Raw genomic sequence first — 21,342 nt, forward strand, 5'->3', positions numbered from 1 at the left:
AATATAAACCAAGGTGTTTATCTGCAGAGCACACCCAGCCTGGGCCCGGCTGGACAGACAGACAGACAGACATCTCCCCCAGCCATGTCAGCCTGGGCACGGGGGGACCCCTCTATGCCCCTTACAGTGAGCAATGCAAAACCCCTGTAACCCCCGAGCAGTTTGTGTATTCCCAGCATACAGAGCTCCTGCTGGGAAGCACTTCCAGGCCCTCCATCCTATGGTGTTTAAAAGCTGCCTCTTGTTTTCCCAGCCTGCATGGGATGGCAGGCAATGGACACTCCCGTGGGCTCATGCCAAGGCTTTCAGCTGCTCCCCTCCTCCTGCAGGATGGATTCTGGGCTGTATCCCTGCACCACTTTCCCAGGGATGCCCTTCCCTTTTTTTTTTTGCCAGGCTACACATACCCATGTTCTCCAGTGGGATTTTTGTTGTAAGACAAGCCTGCAGCCTCTTTCAGCAGCCTCTGCAGTGCCTGTTCAACTCTGCCAGAAAAACCCCACAGATCAGGGGGGAGGCAAAACCATTCTACAGCAGATTTTACTGAACCCTCCTGGAGAGAGGTCCAAACCCCAGGACTTGGTGCACTGTCAGGGCCACCCCATGGCTGGGGCAGCACTGTCACCACCTCCCCAGAGGGACACCAAACACATGACAACTTGGGGTGGAAAAAACCTTCAAAAAACAACCCCTGAGCCCCACCAGCTGCAGCACAGCTCTCCTGACACAAAGAGGTTTATGTGCCTTGTTTGCAGGAGAGTTAATTTTAAGCACGGCGACGCTGCTTGCCCAAGGTCACAACGTGAACAAAAAGGATCCTGGTGCCAAGAGCTGAACAAAGGCTCTGGCCATGGCTCTGCTCACTGTGGCACAGGTACAGCACTGCAGGACAAGCACCCAGTGCTCAGACACAGACACAGGAGCCCCTCTCATGTCAGGGCCAGGAGATAAACCACAGCATTAATCCAGACCACAGCCACACCGTGCTGTGCCAGACATAACCAGGTGGGTACCATAGAGTGGCTATGGTTAGAGGCGACCTGAAAGTTCATCTGGTTCCAAATCTGATTCCTCCCATGGGCAGGGACACCTCCCCCAGCCCAGGGTGCTCCAAGCCCCATCCAACCTTCAGCACTGCCAGGGATGGGGCAGCCACAGCTTCTGGGGGCACAGCACCCTCACAATGAAGATAAATTTCCCTTCTTTCAGCTTGAAATCATCCCCCCTCATCCCATCTCTCCATGCCCAAAATCCCTCCCCAGCTTTCCTGGAGCCCCTTCAGGCACTGAAAGGTGCTCTAAGGTCTCCCTGGAGCCTTCTCCAGGCTGCACACCCCCAGCTCTGTCCTTGCAGGAGAGGGGCTCCAGCCCTCTCATCACCTTCATAGCCTCCATTAGAACTCAGCCCATTTCATGCCTGAGGTCCCCGGGTGCCATTCCCAGGTGCCATTCCCCAGACAGTGTCTCCTCAGGAGGGTTTTACTCACTGGAGTCACACATTCCTGCATTCCTGCCTCCCAGCTCATCTGCCTCTGCCCTGGAGTCACCTCTGTTATCTAATTGCATGCAAAATAACCAGCACCGAGATTCAGGCTGGGTAATAAAGAAATAAAAAAAGCTAAGGATGTTTGGTAAACTGCAAAAGATTCACTTGACTGCTATTTTGGATCATTGTTTTGCTTTTAAAAAAAAACCAACAATTGTTTTGAAGGGTTTGTTATGGTGGTGGGAAGTTTTGCTTCCTCTGGGTTCTGTCTGCTCTCCCTTCCTCCTTTTTCCCTTATTAGAAGGGAAATTTAAGAGAGAAAAGAGACAAATGTCAGCCCTGCTTTCAGAATAAGATTTTCCTTTCAGATGTCATCACATTCCTCTAACTTCAAGGAACATGAAATTTCCTGACAAAGAACATGGTAGTTACTGAAGAAAAACCCATCAAATAACCATTTATCAATAAAACACCCCCAGGGGCACCCAAGCTGTGCTCTGCCTGCAGCCCAGACAAACTTCAGCCTGGGAGAGAGGTCCTGGGTGCTCACAAAATGTGCCCACGATGGCACCAGCTGGAGCTGCAGCTCCTCTGCTCTTTCTCTGTGTTCTCTCTGTGCAAAAGACTGAACCATGGAGTCACAGGCATCTCATGACTTCCATTTGTTCAGCCTCCCAGAGGTTGTCCCCCAGCTTGTTTTGTGACAAGGCACATCCCCACCTGACCGTGCCTCAGTTTCCCCTGTGCTGGACACGGCAGGACCCAGGCAGGGCCCAGGCTGAGCAAGGGCCCAGGGAGTCCTCAGGGAGAGGAAATGCCTGAGAATACCTGAGCCATGACTGACACAGGGAAGTAGGATGTCAGCACTTTGGGGTGAGGCAGCAGCACGTTCCCCCTGGGGCACTTTGGAGCCTGCAAGGTCCTTTCCACCCCGTGCTCCCTGGGGGTTCTTGGTAAGCTAAATATTGCCCTAAAATACCCACGGGAGCCCCTGGAGAGCTCACTGCTGGTGTGGTTATGTGTTATACTCCACTGATAACTACTCTATGTACCTATGGATTTATAGGAAATCCACAGTACTCAAATAAATACATTACACTTGTATTTATTACCTTTCCAAATCCCCTCCCCACTTTGCTCCTTACCCCACCACTTCTCAGATGATTCCCTGGGCAGACAACCTGACAGCAACAACAATAACTCCTGTGTTTCCAGGTGACACCTTTCACCAGCTCAGCCACACCTTCCTGCACACCCAACCTCCCCGAGGCTGGAGGCCCTGGGATGGATGGAAAGGGAGCAAGGAAGTGCCCAGGAACAACCAGCACAGCAGAGCCAGGAGGCACCATGGGGCAGGGGCTCTGGGGAGGGATCAAGAAGCAGCTTTGGGCTCCATCATGCTCATGGATGCTTCATGACCCTGTGCCTGACACAGTGTCCCAGGACACATTACAGAAAAAAAAAAAAAAAAAAATATCTAAGTGAGTGTAAGAACATAACAAACATCATCTTCTTAGCCTCATGCTGTGGTGTCTGATTACAGAATAATTTGGCAGACATCTCCACCAGAAAGACTGCCCTTAACCAAGGGACAAAATAATCCTGCCATGATGTCCCTTGGCACTTTACTTCTGCTGCTCATCCTTTTTCCTGCTAGCACAGACACCTGCTTTTTAGTCCAACTTTGGCAGCTTCAGATGCTGGTTCTTGTTCTGCCCTTCTCTGACATTAGAGAGTCCTTTAGTGCCAAGTAATTTCTCCTTGTGGTGGTACTTACACAGCAAAAATCAAGACACCTCTCAATTTCCTCGATAAACTGAGCAATTTGAGCTCTTGAGTCTCTCCTTGGGAAGCATTTCTCCAGCCTCCCTGTTCTGCTGCTGGGATGAGCCCACGGATTGGCATTTCTGCATCTCTGCATCCTGCTGAGCTGCAGCCCAGCCACCCACAGACACAGACAGGAGCTGATGCATGAGAGTTTATTTACCCCCAGATGCACACAGAGGTCTGTGAAATGGTTTTATCTCCCACCACCAGGGACCAGAGGGGTTACCCAGGGGTGCTCCTGACACATTTTCCCTCCCCCCCCCTGGATTTACCCTCACCCTTGGGTGAAGAGACCTGATCCAGGGCCATCCCTCCCCAGCCAGCTGCTCCCTTCTCATCTCCTCAAGCCATGGAGGGAGGAAAGAGCTGAGCAGAGCTGGTCAAGGACCCACCTGGAACCCATCCCCTCCACACGAGTGCTATTGCTCTAATTACTGCCCAGCCCAGCTCTGAGCAGCCTCACCAGCAAATCCTTCGAGAGAGGCAAGGCATTAATTAATTACTGGTATTGTCATTCTAATCACAGGGCCTGGATTTCTGATCTCCACCTTCCCTGGAAGAGCTGATGCTGCTGCTCAGCGTGGGACAGGGAGGTCCTGTCCCCCTTTCCCCAGGGGGTCAGCACCCACCCATGTCAGCAGCACCCACCAGCACCCATGTCCCTCTCCTACACTCAGCTGCCTTTGCCATCTCATGGAGAATCCCACTCATCTCCCCCTCTTGCTGCTGGGAGAAACCTTTCATTTTCCTGCTCATCATCAGCCACTCCGTGTGTCCAGAGCAAAAAAAAAAGCATCAGTCCCCAGCATGGAGAAAGGTGTCTGTCCCAGCAGCTGCTCCTGCAGGAAGCTGGGAACAACCCCTGGGCTGGGGTGGGATCTCTGAACCAAAGCAAGGCTCAGAGCAGGGCAGTGACACAGCTCAGGTTCCCCTTCTGAACAAAACCACAGCTCCACATCACGAGATTGTGTGCACAGCCCCTTCCCCATCACCCGGGGTCAGGACAGGGTGGCACCCCAGCACCCCAGGGACATCAGAAAGCCCCCAGCACCAGGAGTGCAGGGGAAGGGGTTAATCCCTGCCCAAGCTGCTGCAGGAGCAGCTCTGCCCGAGGGCACCATCAGCCCTGAACATTTCTCTTTGTCTGGCAATGCTTTCCGAAGGGGTTTGCTGGCTGGCTGCATCCCGGGTGGAAAAGCAGGGGGGACACTGGCATCCTCCCCCCATCTGTCCCCACCTTGCTCCTCACATCGGGGCTGGCCCAGGACTGTCTCTTGCTGGTTATTTCCCTTTCTCCAATCATTTTAATTTGGGTTTCCAGGAGCTCACCAGGCTCCAAGGTCGCTGCTGTGAGGGCAGATTTGTCACACAGCAGGGATGGCACTGCCAGACCTGCCCTGGCTGGAGACACCATTAAAAACTTCTCCCCTGCCACAGGAGGAGCTTTCCCTGCCCCAGGGGCTCAGTGCTGCTGCCACCAGGAGCTGAGGATGCTCTGCCCACACCAGACCCATCTGCTGGACATCTCCTACCAGCCAGAGATGCTTCCAGCCCAGCTGGGGGCAAGCAAAGCACTAAAAGGCTCTACAGCCCCCACCTTCACCAAGTCACCAGGCAACACTGATGTTTGTGCAGCCAAGTGCTTTGTTACCTGGGTTCAGCTGGCAAAACCAACCCCACCGTGTCCCCAGGGGGACCCAAGCAGAGGACGGGGCAGCTCGTGACAGGTTCTAGGAGCAGCAGCTAGGACACTGCACCTGCCAGCAGCCCCCAAGCTCTGCACAGTGGGTAACAACCCAGCCCCCCCTTTCTTCACCATCTGGGGTGCCAAGTGGTGACAGCAATGAAAAAAAAATATCAAAAACCCAAAGTGATTTTGGTGTGGGACAAGGGGGAGCTGAAGGCACTGTGTGACCCCAGGGCCTGGCACAAAGGAGGCAGTGACATCCAGCACCCTTCTCCTTTGCATACTCCTCCCATGGGCAAACACTCCAGGCCCAGCCCTACCTACAGCTATTTTTACAGAGTCCTCTAAAAACCTGCTGTGCTGGGACATTTCAGCCACTGGTACAGCTGAGCCAGCACACCCACCACCACCTGAATCCAGGCCAACAAACGCACTCGAGCTGTGTTATCACAGTTATCAGGCTACAACAGCACCAGAAGAAATCCCTTCCCTTGGGTCTGAATCATCTCTCCAGACACCTGCCTGGCAACAACAACGCTCCAGCTCAATCCATCCCTCCTCCTGGCAAGCCCTGGGGTTTTAGTTTCACCAATTGCCTTCCCTGCTGCAGCCCCAGCACCTGCAGGAGCTGCAAAGAGCTGAAAGAAAATGGGGTTGAGAAAGAAATTACAGCAACTGCATTTTGTACCCCTCTGCAGCCACCAATCAGCAGCAGCATCACTGCCCAGTGCCTGGGGGCAGGCAGGGGAAAAACTGAATTCCCCAGAGCCAGCTTGGCACTGGCTGTGCCCAGGGGCAGCCAGGGCTCACCTTGATGGGAACACCCTAAGGGGGATCCAGACTTCTGGTTTCCCAGCTCCTTCCCAGTTCCACAGGGACCTAATCCTGTGCTGGAAACCACCCAGCCCTGCAGGGTCTGGCAGGGGGGCAAGACAGAGCACACCTCCTGCCCCAGCCCAAGGGCAACCAGAGGAAACCTGAGGCTCCTGTCCTTCATCCAACCCCCCACCCATCAGGGCACAGCCAGCTCAGGGGCTCCTGAAGGTTCCAGAAGCCCCAAGGAACACCAGAGCCACCAGGCAGGGTCTCACCAGCACAGGTTGTGTCCTTCTGCTCCCAAGCACAGCAGATCCAGGGGCAAGAGAAATGTTCAGCCAGAAGCCCAGCCCAGCAGCAAATTTCTCCAGAAGGAGACAAATCAAGCCAGAAAATGGATTTGCAGTTCAGGCTCAGAGACAACCTGAGGTGAAGCTGGCCAAGGATGAGGATAACCATCCCTCCTCCATAGCACTGAGCAAGGATGGATGGATGCTCCTGGCAGAGCTTAAATGGATGTGGGGGTGGGGACCCATGGGCTGGGGGTCCAGGTGGGGCTGGTCAGGGCCATTGAAGGCTGATGGGACCCTGAGCAGCTCCTACCCCCACCCAGCCCCTTTGGGTAACTCATCTGTCTCTGCTCACCCATCATGAGGACTGGGTGCTCACCAGGGGTGCTGGGGCAAGCAGAGGAGGCTGCTGGAGGTCATTAAGGACTTGTCTGTGGAGGAGGCAAACCTGGGGGACCTGGGTTTTCTGCAGACCTTCCCCAAGCCAACCATCAACCCCTTGCTGTGGGCTTCACCCCCTGCTCCAGGAAAAAGTGAACAAATCTTCTCTGTGCAGAGCAGCAGCACCTGGTGAGGGAGCACCAGGGCAGAGCCTGCCCCATCCTCATCAGGGTCCTGGGTTGGAAAGGACCTTGGAGACCACCCAGTTCCTCCAGTCCTGGCTGCATCTCAGCTGCAGCAAATTGCTGGTAATGAGCCGTATCCCTCTGTGAGCTGAGAGGCTTTGAGATCAAAGATGCTGATCTACAAAACAAAAATATGATCATTGGCCTTTAAAAGCCAGACTAAGCTTCTGAGGGGGGAAAAAAAAACAAAAATCAATTTTCTGTAGATCTAATTTGAAACCATTTTAATGCTCATTAAGCTGGTGAGACCCAAGCAGATTGTGCAGGATGGAAGACAGGGGAAAAAAAAAGAAATTATTGACATTTTAGTGTATGTCTTTATTCTCTCCACATCTCCCTGCTCCTGGCCAGAAGCTTTTAGTAACACTATTGTTAGCACCAGGATTGCCATCCTCATGTCCTTTTATAACCAGCTTGAGGAAAAAAAACCAAACCGAAAACCCTGTAGGCCTTGATTGAATTTAAAGTAGTGGCATTTGTAATGATGAAACCAGAGCTGAAGATGGAGCAAGCTATGAGCCCCTCTCCCCTGCTCATTCCCTGGCACATGGTGGCCATGGATGTCCCCTCTGTGCATCTTCCCTGTGGGAGGAGATGAAGGAAGGGACCACCCTGGCCCTCCTGTGTCCCATCTGACACCCCCAGCCCCACGTCCCCACCCGAGGAGGGCACAGGCAGCCCCGGGGGGTTGTTTGCTCTTCGGGTGGAAATGCAAAATTTGGACCCGTGGAGGGGGGTCCTGAAGGGTGACTGGGGGTGTGGGGAGAGGCTGAAAAGGCCAGGAAGGATGAAGCCTGGGCTGGTGGGAGGTGTCCCTGCTCATGCAGGGGGGTTGGATTTGGTGATCTTAAGGATCCAACCCAACCCATTCCAACTCTTGGGGGAAAAAAAAAAGAGCTTGTGGCGAAGGGCTCCCCGGCACCCCCCACCCCGCGGGGTTTTTAACACCAGACTTTTGCCAAGCGGTTCCCCCGCCCTCTCCCAGCCCATCCCAGGGGGGTTTGGTGCTGCAGAACCGGCCCGGCGGCTGCGCGGCTCCGGTTGTGTGGTGTGTGTGCCTGCGGAGGGCAGCAAAGCCCCGGGAAAAGCCTCCAGACCCCCACCACATCACCATCACCCCCCCATCACACACACACCACCCCAGCCGGGTCCCCGGGCCCAGGACCCCCGCAGGATGTGGCCCCAGGCAGGGAGCATCGATCCCCGCCCCTCGGGATGCTCCGTCGGGAAAGCCCTGGATGAGGATTGCCCAAATCTCCCCTGGAGCCTCAGTGTCCTCTGTCAGAGCTCCAGGAGCAGGTACAGTGTCCAGCCCAAGCTGTTTGCACAGAATCACCATGGTTGGGAAGACCCTTTAAGGTCACTGTCAGCCCTACAGGACCTTAACCACTTCATCACTCCCTGAACCACCACATCCACTCCCTACCTGAACACCCTCAGGGATGGTGACTCCACCACCACCTCCCTGGGCAACCTGGCCAACGCTCCACCACTCTTTCCATGAAGAAATTCTTCCTAATATCCAATCTGAACCCCCCGTGGTGCAACTCGAGCCCATTGCCTCCTGTCCTATCACAAGTCTCTGGGATTCCCCGAATCCCCCAAATCCTGTACAGCACAGGCTGAGGAGAGCTGCAGCACTGGCACAGGCAGGGAAACAAACATTCATCTGCTGCTCCAGATTTAGCTCTCTATTGATTTTCCAGCTGCAGTCCTTGTCCCAGAGCTCAAATTACCCATAAAAGACATCGCAGAAAGGAGAGGAACACAAGGCAGCTTTGTGGGATTGATCAAAAGCATTAAATATCCACAACAGCAATTTCTGGAAGGCAAATCTGTCCTTCTCAGGGTGGGGATTGACTTACATTTATTCTTGAACAGCTCAGAGACACGGCCACCTCCCCAGCTGCCACTGCCCTCTGGGCAGCACCAGGACCTGCAGGAGGGATTTGGGATCCTCCATTTCAGCTTGTCACCTGTGCTGGAGCCAAAACCAGTTTCAAACTCCCCCTGACTGCACTGGAGTGATGTCCCCTGAGTGTCCACGCTGCTGCTTCCCCCTGCCTGCAGGTAACCCCCTTGCTGGTCACATCCTGCAGCTCTGTCCCCAGGCCCTGACCTGCCCCTCCAAGGGGGATCTGTTCCCTGGGCTTCAGCACACCCATAGCAACATCCCTCCTGTTTATTAAGGGCTGCTCCACAATTAAAATCCATGAGCTCCCCATGGGAAGAGCCTCCAGCCCAAGGAGCTGCCTGGTGTCCCTGCCTCTCAGCAGGACATCCCCTGGGGTGCAGCTGGGGATGTCCCCAGGCCCCCCATCACCCAGAGGTGTCCCCAGCAGGGAGGGTTGGTGCTGGCTGTGCCCAGGGCTGGGTGGTTTTGCTGACTCAGCTGCCCACACCCTGTGTAAACCCTCACCACCTGCTGCTCCCGGGGCTGTTTGCTCAGCCTGGGCTGCTCTGTTTGCCTTTCAGGGGATCACGATGGAAGGAGATGGCCTTGGGGCTGCTGGCAAACGGGGCAAGGCAGCTCCAGGCACCTGCTCCAAGGAGCCTCCACCATCTCTGCTCCTCCTGCGTGGCTGCAACCCCTCAGCTTCCCAAATCCTCCACAGAGCTACAGAAAAAAAAAATCACCTGCCACAGCATCACCCGGCTGCCACGCAGCCAGGAGAGTTATTTATTACCATTTCCTTATAAACAGAGATATGGGGGGGGAGGAAAAGCACCCACCCTCCCCAGGGGCAAACAGCAGCAGCTGCAGCTTCCATGTTGGGATCTATGTACATCACAGTGTGAAGTCCATCAGGGAAAAAAAATAAAAATCCATCCAAGTTTAAAAAAAAAAACAAAACCAAACCAAACCTCCCCGTGTGTACTTAAAACCAGGAACCGGAAAAACAGAGGCTGAGAAAATAGTTTGGGCCCCTCCCCCTTACTATAAAATATATAATTTTTTTTTTTTTTTTTTCTAAGGCGACGTTTCACAAAACCAGAAGCGACGTTCCTAAGAGTCTGAGCTTGCAGCCAAGGACACCGCAGGGGCACAACCCCCCTGAGAAGCTAAAGTAGAAACCGAAACCTCCACCCCCCGCGGGGCCTCAGTGCTCCGCATAGTCCTTGGTCTCCACCCCCGTCTCGTTCAGCACCGTGGTCCTCATGATGGCCTCGGTGACAGCGTAAGGGTCGCAGTTGGCCGCCGGCCGCCGGTCCTCGAAGTACCCGCAGCCATCCTGACCCACCTGGCGTGGGATGCGGATGCTGGCCCCACGGTTGGCGACGCCGGCAGAGAACTCGAGGATGCTGGAGGTTTCGTGGTGGCCGGTGAGGCGCCGGGAGTTGTCCCTCCCCCCCCGAGGGTCGTAGACGCAGATGTGGTAGTGGTGCCGCTTGCTCAGCTTCTCGATGGCAGCTTCGATGTGTCTGGGGAGAGGAGAAAGAAAGGGGTTGGGTTGGTCAGGGGGTCCATCTGGGGGGGTTGTTCCCCTGGTCAGGCTGTCACCCTGTCACCCCCTCCTGCACAGGGATGAGCACAGCCCAGGGGATGCTCTCAGCTCATCGGCTGCGTTTCAAATGAGCTGGGACAGCCCCAGCGCTTTAGGGATAGAGACACATGGACTATGGGGAGCTGCCACAGGGCCAAGGACACCCCCAAACCATCCCAGAGACCCCCCAGGACTCACCTGAGGCCTCCTTCTCTCCGCATCTCCTCGGTGCTGTAGTTGGTGTGACACCCAGCGCCGTTCCAGTTGCCGGTCATGGGTTTGGGGTCCAGAGTAGCCACGACCCCAAAGTCCTCACAGACACGGTGGAGGATGAACCGAGCCATCCAGAGGTGATCCCCCATCTCGATGCCTTCGCATGGACCCACCTGGAATTCCCACTGGAAGGGGGGAGTGGGTGAGGTTTGTGCCTCCCCATCCGTCACATCCCCCAGGGAGAGCTGCCAGCCTGGGCCAGGAGGGAGCTTCACCCCTTGCGAACCACCAACAGGGATGGCAGCACCCAGACAGACCCAGGACAGCTTCACTGGGCCAAAAAAAACCCAAAAAAGGGAATAAACTGCTCATGACTAAACAGAGCAAATCAGGAGGGGTTAAATCAAAAGAGGGAAAGAAGCACCATGCTGACCTTTGAGGACCCTGTGTGGAGGATCCTCCAACCCATGCTGCAAAGAGGGCAAGGGACTAATGAGGGGCCCATGAGCACCCCCCATGGGCTGCTCAGAGCTGGGGTTGTGCCATCCAGGGTGACTAAGCAGAGGGTCACACATTTATGGCTGCTGGCAAAGCCTGGCAGAGATGTAGCCTGGGATGCAGAGAGCCAGGAAAAGCCAGGAGGGTGCATAAAGGACCTGCCCCAACTGTGCTGCAGATAAGCCCCTGCTTATCACCAGGAGAAGGTGGCAATTCAGTCTGGCCAGCAGCCTAATGCAATCAGTGACTCCCTCCACCTAACTCCTAAATAAACCCAAATCCCCCCCAGTTGCTCCCCAGCCTGCAGGAGCAGGACACAGACACCCCTCACTCCACATGCTGCATCCCTGCTCCAGGGATGGGAAGCTCAGGGCATCCCCCAGCTCCACAGTTTGGTTTGGCTGAGGTTTCACTTCCCTGCACCCCAGAAGCAGGGGGCTGCCATTCCTATCCCTGTGGAGAGTCCCTGGGTTGGGCATCCCAGGGGAGCTGGGAGTTACTCCAGCCTCATGGGAACTTGGTGTGAATCCCTGGGAATGGGTTTTGGGGGGCTGCCCACACCTACCTGGGAGGGCATCACCTCCGCGTTGGTGCCGCAGATCTTCACCCCCGCGTACAGACACGCCTTGTAGTGGGACTCCACAATATCCCTCCCATACACCTTATCTGCTCCAACCCCGCAGTAATAGGGGCCTGGAAAGGAAAGAGGAGTCACCATCCAAGCAAACCTTGCCATGGTTTTTACACTCCCAGCCACCACCTGCAGAGGATTAATGCACATTAAATGGTGTTGCTTTCCCTGGGGCATCAAGGCATCCACCCCAGTCCCAGGACCAGCAGCATGGAGGAATTCATCTGAGCAACTGCAGCCTTATCTAAGTGGTTAGACAAGACCTGAAACACATCAACTGCAACCAGGAGGTGGGCAGGAGATAAGGAGAGCTTGGCTTGGTCTGTCTCATGGCACCTCGCTGACCCTTTGAGCACATCAAGCATCCCAGATTGTTCCGACAACAGCTGACATTGTTCGTGGCCAGGAAATGCATCTCCATGAGGTTTCCTACTGCTCTTCCTCATTCCAGCAGGTCAGATGAAGATCTTCTCCTCGCCTGGGGGCAGGGAGATGTTGAAAGCAGTAGGCCCCCACAAAGAGCTGATTAGGTCAGTTTGGGAAACCCCTGGCCCTCTCCCAGGAAGCAGCCGAGGTGCTGCAGGAGGGCACCATGTGCTGATCCTCTTCCAAACAGCCACGGGAAGAAGGTTTCTCCAGCCAAATTCTCCAGCCCTTGCCAAACAAGTCGTGCAGCTGAGCTGTTTGTGCAACCCAGGTCGGGCTGGGAGCCGTGGGGCTCAGCAAACACCTCCTGACCTCACTACATCTCCTGCCTGGTGTCAGCAGTGGTGGAAAAGCTGTCCCTGAGGTTGGGGATTGATGGGATGATGGGATGATGCTCCTGGGCTGCAGCAGGGTGGGATAAGGGGATAATTTGGGTTGGGGAGGCAGCACTCACCCTGGGGGCCAGGGAAGCCGTTGTCGGGCCAGCCGTAGGGGTGGCCATTGATGCCCAGCAGGGTGTATTCCTGCTCCATCCCAAACCAGGGGTGGGAATCCTTCACCAAGTCCATGACTTTCTTGCACGTGTGTCTCAGGTTGGTTTCTGAGGGCAGAGAGATCCAGGTCAGACCCCTGCTGTGGGTAGGTGCCCACCAGGCTCTGCTCCATCCCAGGAATCCACCCCTGCCAAGTGCTTCCCACAGAAGATGGCAGGAATATAGTGAGTGGAACCCCCTCCTGAAACCTTCTCTGCTCATCAGTTTTCTCCTCGCAGAGCCACTCCATTGCCAAAGGGTTAATTAAAGTGCTCTCCAAACTACCTCTGATGGATGGTCCATGAACATCCTCCTCTCACTCCTCAAGAGTGCAGGAGATTCCCCAGCCCTGTCCTACAGGCATCTGGCAGATCTGGGAACAGGGACTGTACATCTTCCAGCACTATTTCACTCCCAGCCTCAGCCCAGTTACCTTCACCTTTCTCCTTCTCCATGTTTTTGGTCAGCACCCAGGCTGGCTGGCCCTGCCTTGCTCCTTTGGGGTGGCAGGGGACTTGGGGCTTCACCAGGAAGATACAGATATCAGATTCCCATCCTGGCATGGGACGATGGGCCAAGCAAGGGGAGGGAGCAAGGGTTTTGGCCAAAACAGTTGGTAAAGAAGGCTTAAAAACTATGGCCCAGGGACAGGCAGCCTCCAGGCTTCAAATCACAATAAAAGACCCAAAGCAGCTACAACAAAGCCCAGGGCATGGGCCTGGAGAGGTGACATCTCCCTTGCACTGATGGGGACATGGGGAAGGTCATTTCACCCCTAAGAGCCCACCCAGCCCTCACCCAACCCTGGGAGGACCCAGAGGGTGCACCCCACATCTGCAGGGGCCCACGGGACTGAGCTCTGCCCCAGGGCCAGGAGCTCCCTGTACAAACTGCTCTGCTGGAGAAGCTGCAGGGGGGGAACATCACCCAGGACACCTCCCCCAGGGCTGGCAGGCAGGATGGAAAAGGAAACATTCCCGACTTTCCCCACGGCTGTCCGCAGCCTCCCCCCTCCCTGCAGCCGTCTGCATCACCCCCCACGGATGCCTTCTCCCTCCCCCACATCCCTGACAGGGACACGGCCCCACTTTTCCAGCCAGTAACCAGTTACCCTCCAGCAAACAACCCCTCTGGGAGCCCCTCACAACCCAGCTCCCCCTCTTCCCTCTGGGCCTTTATCAGCCGGACGGGACGGACACTGGGACTGTGGACTTGTGCTGATAAGACCCAGAACTGGTGAGCTCCTTGCAGAAGGTCACCCCGAGCCAGCCCCTGCTGCTCCAGCACCTTCTCCCTACTTTTCTACCCTTCAAGGAGGAAAGCTGCCACCGACCCAGCACATTAAACCCCTGCCAGCTCCCCAGCTGGAACCCCACAGCCCCAGGGCTGGGTGAAGCCTTTGGGCACCATGAGCTCCACTGCTGCTCTGCTCCTCACCCCACACTGCCACAACAGGTTCCTGCAAACCACCACCAGTGCCTGAATTTCAGAGCCTTGGGCCAAATGCTGGGTGCTGAGCTGCTCCCTGGGGCCCGAGGGAACGGCTCTGCCCGGAGAAACTGCACCCCAAGTAATCAAGGGGTGAGCCCGGGGGGTGCAGGCAGGAGGAGCTCACCTGCAGGCTTCCTGTTGTACTTGAGCACTTCACAGAGCACCAGCTTGTTGGGGTCCAGGCAAAAAGGGTCCCTGAACATGCAGACAGGCACCAGGAACATGTCACTGTTGGAGCCCTCAGCTTGTGCCGTGCTGGAGCCATCGAAATTCCACTCGGGGACATCTGGGAGGCAAGAGGGGACAGGGCAGGAGGAGCAGGATTGGGAAAAGGCACCTCATGTATGGATGGTGCCAAGTGCTGGTGCCTTAGACCCGGGATGGAGCCCCCAAAGGGCACCGAGTGCCCCAGCCTGGCTCTCTGAGCACCAGCACAGGCAGGATCAGTCCCGGCCACATCACCTCCCTCTGCCAAATCCCATCCGGATGCCAACACGTCCCCACGCCTGTTTGCCCAGTGGAAAGGGGTGAGGATCTCATCCTCCTCTTCCCACCCAGCCCTAATGACAGGGATTAGGGATTAAGCAAACCGCATCCACGCAGGTTGGGCATTTATTTACCTGCTGCTGGAGCTCATCCCATGGGACACCTGCATGGGACACCAGGATCACCCCTGCCACCCAACCAGGGAAGGCGAGTGCCAACTCCCAGCACCCAGCCCAGCCCAGAACTTCTCCCCAGAGGTAGCTGGGCCCCTCCACCACTTTACCTTCGATGCTCTTGGGCTCCTTGTCGAGGGTCCTGCTCTTGCAGCGCACCCCCTCCCCGCTGCCGTCGATCCAGACGTAGGTGACCTGCACCAGCCCGTCCTGGGGCAGCCTCATGTACTGCTCCCGCACCAGCTTGTTCAGCCTGGAGCTGTGTGACACCGACATGGCGACAGCCCTGCCAGAGCCCAGAGGTCAGCACGGAACCACCGCCACCCCCCTGCTCCATCTTCCCCCTCTTTATTCTAAAAGCAAACCTCCCCCCTAAAACCAAACCGACCAAAAATAACACCACAAACCACAACCATCCCCACCCCCTCCTCGGCTGCCTCCGCGGGTGCTCAGCTCAACGCGAGCGGTTCCGAACCGGTCCAACCCCCGGCCCCGTCGTGTCCCTCCCGGGGACTCGAACCCCTGATCCAGCCGCTCACCGGCCCCAGCGCTGCCCCCGCCCGCGCCCGCCGCGCTTTATCCGCGCCCGCGGGGTTGGGGCGGTGCGGAGGAGGCTCCGCCCCAGGACGGCCCCTTCCTACCCCCAGGGTTACCCATCAGAGATGTTTTGTTATGGTTCTGCCTCCTTATGAAAATATTGTTGAAAAATAGTTACATAAATTCGTTAAAATAGCAATTAAATTAACAAATTAACAAGCGATGCGCTGAATATTATTTACTGCCTCTCTCCCACACACGCACCCCCCTCTCCCCCGGGGTCCTTCCTCTTGGCACTCTGTTTCTGTAGGGTTGCTCACTGAGATGCCCCCAGTCCTGCTCTGGGGTCAGGGGTGTGGGGATGGTGAGGCTGCCATGGGGTGCTCCCCCCAGCACCCCTAAAGCCTCTCTGGGACCTGCCCTGCCAAGGGGGGGGTCAGGGTGCCTGGATGGCTCTGGGGACACGGGCAAGCAGATCCCTGGGGACACAAAAGGTCAGACCTGTAAGGGCATGGCAACCAGATCCCTAGGGGCAGGGACAATCATAATCCTGGGGACACAGGCAATCAGATGTCTGGCAGCCCTGACACCCCCATTGTCCCCCCCATCCTCCCCTCTCCCCAGGACACCCCACTCCTGCCCACCCAGCCCCAGCCCCTCCAGATGCCCGGGCTGTGAAGGAAGGAAAAGGCTGAGGGCTGCAGGGTGAGTTGCTGGGCAAACACTGCCCTCACCCACTGCAGCCCCTGGCATCTGGAAACTCTTGATCTAAAATACAGTTTTTTACACTCTGAAGCACTGGGGAGTAGTGAGGTCCCTTTTAAACCCCCGGACTCTCCACACGTGGCAATGGCTCTGAGCTGATTTACAGACAGCCAAAAAAGCCCACCAAAACCAAACCCACACAAAACCCCCAGTAACCCGTGGGGATTCCAGTGGGTTATTTCAATCCAGCAGCAATTCCCAGCAATGGAGCTGAACCCGGATCTCAATCAGCCCAATTAACCAGGCCACTGCCTGTTCTGCTGCACAGAGACAGAGCCCAAGGGTGCCAGCAGCCAGCTGGGTGCCAGCACCCTGTGCTCCCGGCTCTTATCTCAAACACTGGGGTTTGGTTTGTTTTTTTTTCTCTTGGGTGGAGGGCAGCTTTTCAGAGAAACCCTCAGCAGACCCAGCTGTGACTCCAGCCTCGTTTTTTAAGCAGTTTTTCCATGTTCTGAGAGGGGAAAAGGTTTCAAATCATCATCAGGCTCCGGAGCAGTTTGGGGTTTTGTTCCCCCCCCCTTCCCCCTGGGTCATTAAGGCAGACTCATGCTTGTGGCTGCCTGACCCACCCCCCTGGAATGTTTTTCTGCAAAACAGTAAAACATCTGCTAAAAAACCCCAAGCCCTTCACGGTTGGTGCCCCTCACCCTAGGACACCCCCATCACATGTCCTCCCCCAGGGAACCATCCCCAGCCCCCAGCTCTGTGCTGCTCCTGAAGGTGTTTGGGTCCTGCAGGCAGACAAACAACCCGGGGAGAAGCCTGAGAGCACCTCTGGTTGCACAAGAACCAGGAAATGAGATTGGCAGAGAGAGAAGCAAAACTTAATGAGCAATTTTGGTCCCCGGGTGGTGACATCAGTGGCAGTGGGCTGTTGGCAGGACAGATGTCACCTACCCCAGCACCCTGTGTGAAGGATGTCAGCAGGCAGGGATGTGACCAAGGATCCTGGAGCAGCCACAGGGCTCAGGGCTGTGTCACCCACTCTTGTCCTGAACTCCCCCCCGTGTCCTTGATGCTGGGACAGGGAAGGGCTCCTTGGGGAGCTGAATTTGCCACACCAAAGCCACCTCCCTCTCCAGGGTGTTTTGGGGATGCATCCATGAAAGCGGCTGCCAAGCTCAGTGCTTCCTCATTCCTATTTGGAAATCATCCCAAGTGAGGCAGCAGTGGAGGAGGAAACATCCCCTTGGTTGTGCAACCCGGGGGCAGCGTTTCCCGGAGCCCTTGCAACACAAGAGTGTGGGATGTGCCCGGAGTTCTGCTGGGGCCCTTGGCCCTGTAACCCATCTCTGTCCAGAGAATCACAGAATAATTTGGGAATAATTGGAAGGGACCTCTAAAAGCCACCCAGTCCAACCCCTGCAGTCAGCAGGGACACCCTGTCCCTGCCCACCCCAGGGACAGCAAACATTCACCACCAGCAGGCACCGGGACCCAGTGACCCCCCCGAGGGCAGCCAAGGGATTTGAAGGTGTCCTTGTAGCAGTAAAAGCTCACAGATGAAATCTCCAGAGGGCTTTGCAGACCCTCTCCAGGATAGCAGGAGGAGAAGCTGATTCCTGAGATGCCATCCCTGTCCCCATGGGGGTCCCCAGGGAGCTGCCTGGGGTGTCACAGGACACATGGGGCTGGTCCCCTCCCCAGCACCTTTGGGTTTAGGGGATGCCCAGAGAGCCCTTGGGGGAGACCTGGCCATGGCCCCAGCACTTTCCACTCTGACTTTGTGACTGTATCAGCCTGAGCACTTCCAGCCTTGCCAGGAGGCACCGAAGATACTGCTAAAGCTTTGCTTTCCATAATCATCAGAGCTTCAGCTAAATTTCCTGGTTGAAAAAAAAATAAATTCAATAAGCTGACATGCTTTACCTAGAAGGGGTTAAATGTGGATTAATTTACCTTCTGGGGTGATTTTTAACAACTTCACCCCAGCTACAAGCTGGTGCTGAGGTAGGGCAGGGACTTGGGGCTGGATTAACCACCCCCAGGTACAGGGAGAAACAGAGATATTGGGGTGGAGAGTTTGGGGTTTTTTCCTTTATATTCTCATTACCTACATTAACTTTGGTTTTCACTCTAAATTCTCCTCTAGGATTGAGGATGCTGCTCAGAACCGGGGGGCTTTCACCCTGGTTGTCCTCTCCTCCTGTGCTAAGGTTAAAGCTCAAAAGCATCTCCTGGAGCCCTGAGGCACAGAGCCCAAGGGAAGAACATTTCCTCTCCCCAGGTTCTGGGTCCCTGGGGCTTTGTCCCCTGCCCAAATGTTTGATGGGGAGATTAGAGGGGAGGCAAAGAGCAGGGTGGGTGGGGGGAGCCCGGCACAAACACCATAAAGGGATTAGAGGGGCTGGGGGGAGAAGGTGGGAATTTCCCTGCATCCACAGGTTTCCCTAGCCCAGGAAAATGTTGAGAAGAAAAGCTGGGGGGGCAGACAGTTGGGGGGGCTCAGGGGGTCTGCAGGACTCAGCTGAAGGTGCTGGGAAGTGAAGTTTTGTGAACCTGGTGAAGCTTTGCCCCCCAGCTGCCCCTGGGGCTGCTTTTGGCAGCTCCTTGCTGGGCTGGGTTGGGAGGATGCCCTCCAACCCTCCCATCCTCCCACCCTCCCCAGCAGCTCAGATAATTCTTGGCATCACGTCCTGACTTGGAGGAGCTGGGAACTCACCCAAGGTCACAGAGAATCCCTGTGCTGAATCCCAAGATTTCCCTCCAGCCCCAGCTCCTTCCCAGCACAGACCTCTGGGCAGGAAGGCTTTAGGTGTTATTTTGGAGGTTATTTGCAGCTCCAGGGGTGGGTGGGGGTGTTTGGCAGGGGGTCCAGGCTGCCCTCAGCATCCACCCTCCTCCAGGCCACAGACAAATTCAAACCCGGGCAGAAACCCATCTAAACCACCCTGAAACACATTAAACCTTAAACCCCCCTGCTCTGGGCAGAGTCCCTCCATCAGCAGGAAAAAAAAACAAAAACAAAAACCAAAAACCACACACACAAAAACCACCAAAAAACCCAACAAACAAAAAACCACCAACCCAAAAAGCACCAAACCAGCACCAAAACGATGAACCCCCATTTCTGACAAGCAGGATTACGAGCAGGGCAGCTCTGGCCACAGGCTCCTCACCCAGCTGGTTTCCCAGCACGGATCCTGTTTGGCAACCCAGCTCTTTGCAGTCTCACACCAATGCAAAACTTCTTTCACTTCCCTCCCTGCTCACCCCGAGCCAGCCCGGGGGTTCAGACCAGTCTGACTTTGTTTGCTGGGGTCATGAGGGTTGGGGGGTTTGGTTTTTCTTTTTTTAATTTTTTTTTCTTTTCTTTCTTTTTCTTTTTTTCATCCCTACGGAGGAGGAGGAGGGGGCTCTTTGCTGGTGGTTTTTGTTGTGTCAGTGCTCAGCTCTTTAGGACCCATCTCATCTCCTGTCAGGAGGTGGAACTTGCAAAGGGGAAAAGAACCAAACCCAGCACTTCTCAGGCAGTTGTTGGAGCTGGCAGGGGCTGCCCTGAGCTGCAGGGGATGAGGCTGCCTCGAGGAGCAGTGTCTGAGGCCAGGGGTGCTTTTAAAAGAAAAACACCTTATTGCCAGCTCACTGCAGCCCTTTGCACAAAAAAAAAAAGGAGAAAAAACCCCCACAAAACCAACCCCAGCAGCTGGGTTCTGCTCTTTGGGAGCTCTCAGGAGCTCTTTGGGCAGCAGGGTTGGGAGGTGCAGGGTCTGGAACCCCCTCCTCACCCTGCACCCCTCAGGAGGGCTTTAATGTCAGTTTAAGTCAAAGCCACCAGCCCTAGAAAGTGCCTGATTCTGGGGGAAGAAGCCTCCTGAACACTTTGGGTTTCTCTCATTTAACCCATTTAACAAGCAGATTGATCCAGAGCATCCCCACCCTGGTGGCTTTCAGCCCTCCCAGCTGATTAAATTGACACAATTTGGCTTTCCTGAGATAGCAACAACCACCTGCAGTCAATCTGCCCTTTTGGGTGTTTGCCCCTTGCCCAAAATCCCCCTCCCAACCCCACAGCTTCTTTCATTGCCCAAACCTTGGGAATTTCCCCCAGCAATGCCCTGGGGGGAGGTGGTGATGCAAACCCCCCAGACCCTATCACCTGCCCTTTGGGGACATGATTGCTCCATGATCCTGGGATTCGTGCTGTCAGCTCCCAAGCCCAAAATCCAAACCTGTGTCTGGGGCAGAGCCCTGGGCCCAGCAGAGGCAGCACTGGGCACAGCAATTCCCATGCAGGCAGAGACAGGAGGGCTCTGAGCTTCCAGCCTGGCAGGGGGGGACAGGGGACACAGAGACCCTGCCACATCCACAGCTGTGTCTGGGTGCTCATCCTGGAGGGGAAAAGCTCCTGGAGATCTCCTGAGTGTCCAGACACAGCTGGGGCTGAGGCTCCTCAGTGGTGCCCGTGGCAGACAAGGGACAAGGGGCAGGATCAGACCCACAGGAGGCTCCATCTGAACATCAGCAAACGTTTTCTTACAGTTTGGTGACTGAGAACAGCACAGGGCACCCAGGGAGGTCGAGGAGTCTCCATCCTTGGAGATGCCCCAAAGCCACCTGGATGTGGTCCTGGACAACCAACCATCCCTGGGAGACTCTGCTTGAGCAGTGGGGTTGGACCAGAGGATCCCCAGAGCTTCCCTCGTACCCCAACCACCCTGCAAGAGGAAAGAAATCTTTCTCACTAGCAGCAAGTGAAGGCAGCAGCCAATAAATGCCAGCAGAGGGGAGGAGCTGAGCTTTGGCATGGCTGTGCTGAGGTTTGATGGGCTCACAAACAGGAAACCTCTGTGCACGTCACCAGCCAGAAATGTGGGCAAGTGGTCACTGTTCCTGCTGGCCCAGCAAGTCCTGCCAGGGACTGGTGCTGCTGGGATCCTGGTGCCAGGGATGCAGCAGGTCCTCAGCTGAGGGCTTCCCCCAACACCACAGCAGCATCCAGCCCCACCGGGTCCTTCCTCCCATGGGAGATCACTGGAAGTGATCAGGAGGGCTCTGGAAAACCTCTGGAAAACCTGGATCATGGGAAACCTCTCAGCAGCTCCGGATCCAGTACCCGGCTCAGCAGGGAACACCAGGGAGTCTGCAGAGCGAGGTGTTTGCACCCAAAGGGAGAGGTTTCTGCTGGAACTTGGGCATCAGAGTCACTCAGGTTGTGCTCCCTGGTGGAATGAAAAGGAATTGTCCTCATCCAGTTCCTCCCCAGCTCTTGCTCAGCTGAGTTTTGAAACACGAAGCTTCAACATCTTGCTGAGCTCTTTGGCACTGCTGTGGCTGAGGATGGGGATAGGGATGAGGATGAGGATGGAGACAGCCACCTCCCAGAGGCACAGCCAAACCTCCCCTTATTCCTGCATCAAATCAGTGACAACA

At 55.7% G+C, this 21,342-nt stretch overlaps 1 protein-coding gene across 4 annotated transcripts; it reads right to left on the bottom strand.

The window, feature by feature from the left end:
* Positions 1 to 9,333: 9,333 nt before the first annotated feature.
* On the bottom strand, positions 9,334 to 20,158 carry LOC103533439 (glutamine synthetase). 4 transcript variants are annotated; one of them, XM_030461445.1, is made up of 7 exons: positions 20,142 to 20,158; positions 14,778 to 14,953; positions 14,133 to 14,294; positions 12,439 to 12,585; positions 11,493 to 11,620; positions 10,415 to 10,614; positions 9,334 to 10,154 (listed from the first exon to the last, which is right to left on the bottom strand). In XM_030461445.1, exons 2-7 carry the CDS (start codon positions 14,941 to 14,943, stop codon positions 9,833 to 9,835), a joined length of 1,125 nt encoding a protein of 374 aa, XP_030317305.1. In that variant the 5' UTR covers positions 14,944 to 14,953; positions 20,142 to 20,158; the 3' UTR covers positions 9,334 to 9,832. The 4 variants fall into 4 exon arrangements, with proteins under 4 accessions (XP_030317305.1, XP_030317303.1, XP_030317302.1 ...); XM_030461443.1 differs by lacking the exon at positions 20,142 to 20,158 and adding an exon at positions 15,207 to 15,272; XM_030461442.1 differs by lacking the exon at positions 20,142 to 20,158 and adding an exon at positions 15,090 to 15,179.
* Between the last annotated feature and the right edge of the window lie 1,184 nt (positions 20,159 to 21,342).

This window comes from Calypte anna, chromosome 17 (genome assembly GCF_003957555.1).
Source record: "Calypte anna isolate BGI_N300 chromosome 17, bCalAnn1_v1.p, whole genome shotgun sequence".
In the NCBI taxonomy this organism is placed as follows: Eukaryota; Metazoa; Chordata; class Aves; order Apodiformes; family Trochilidae; genus Calypte; species Calypte anna.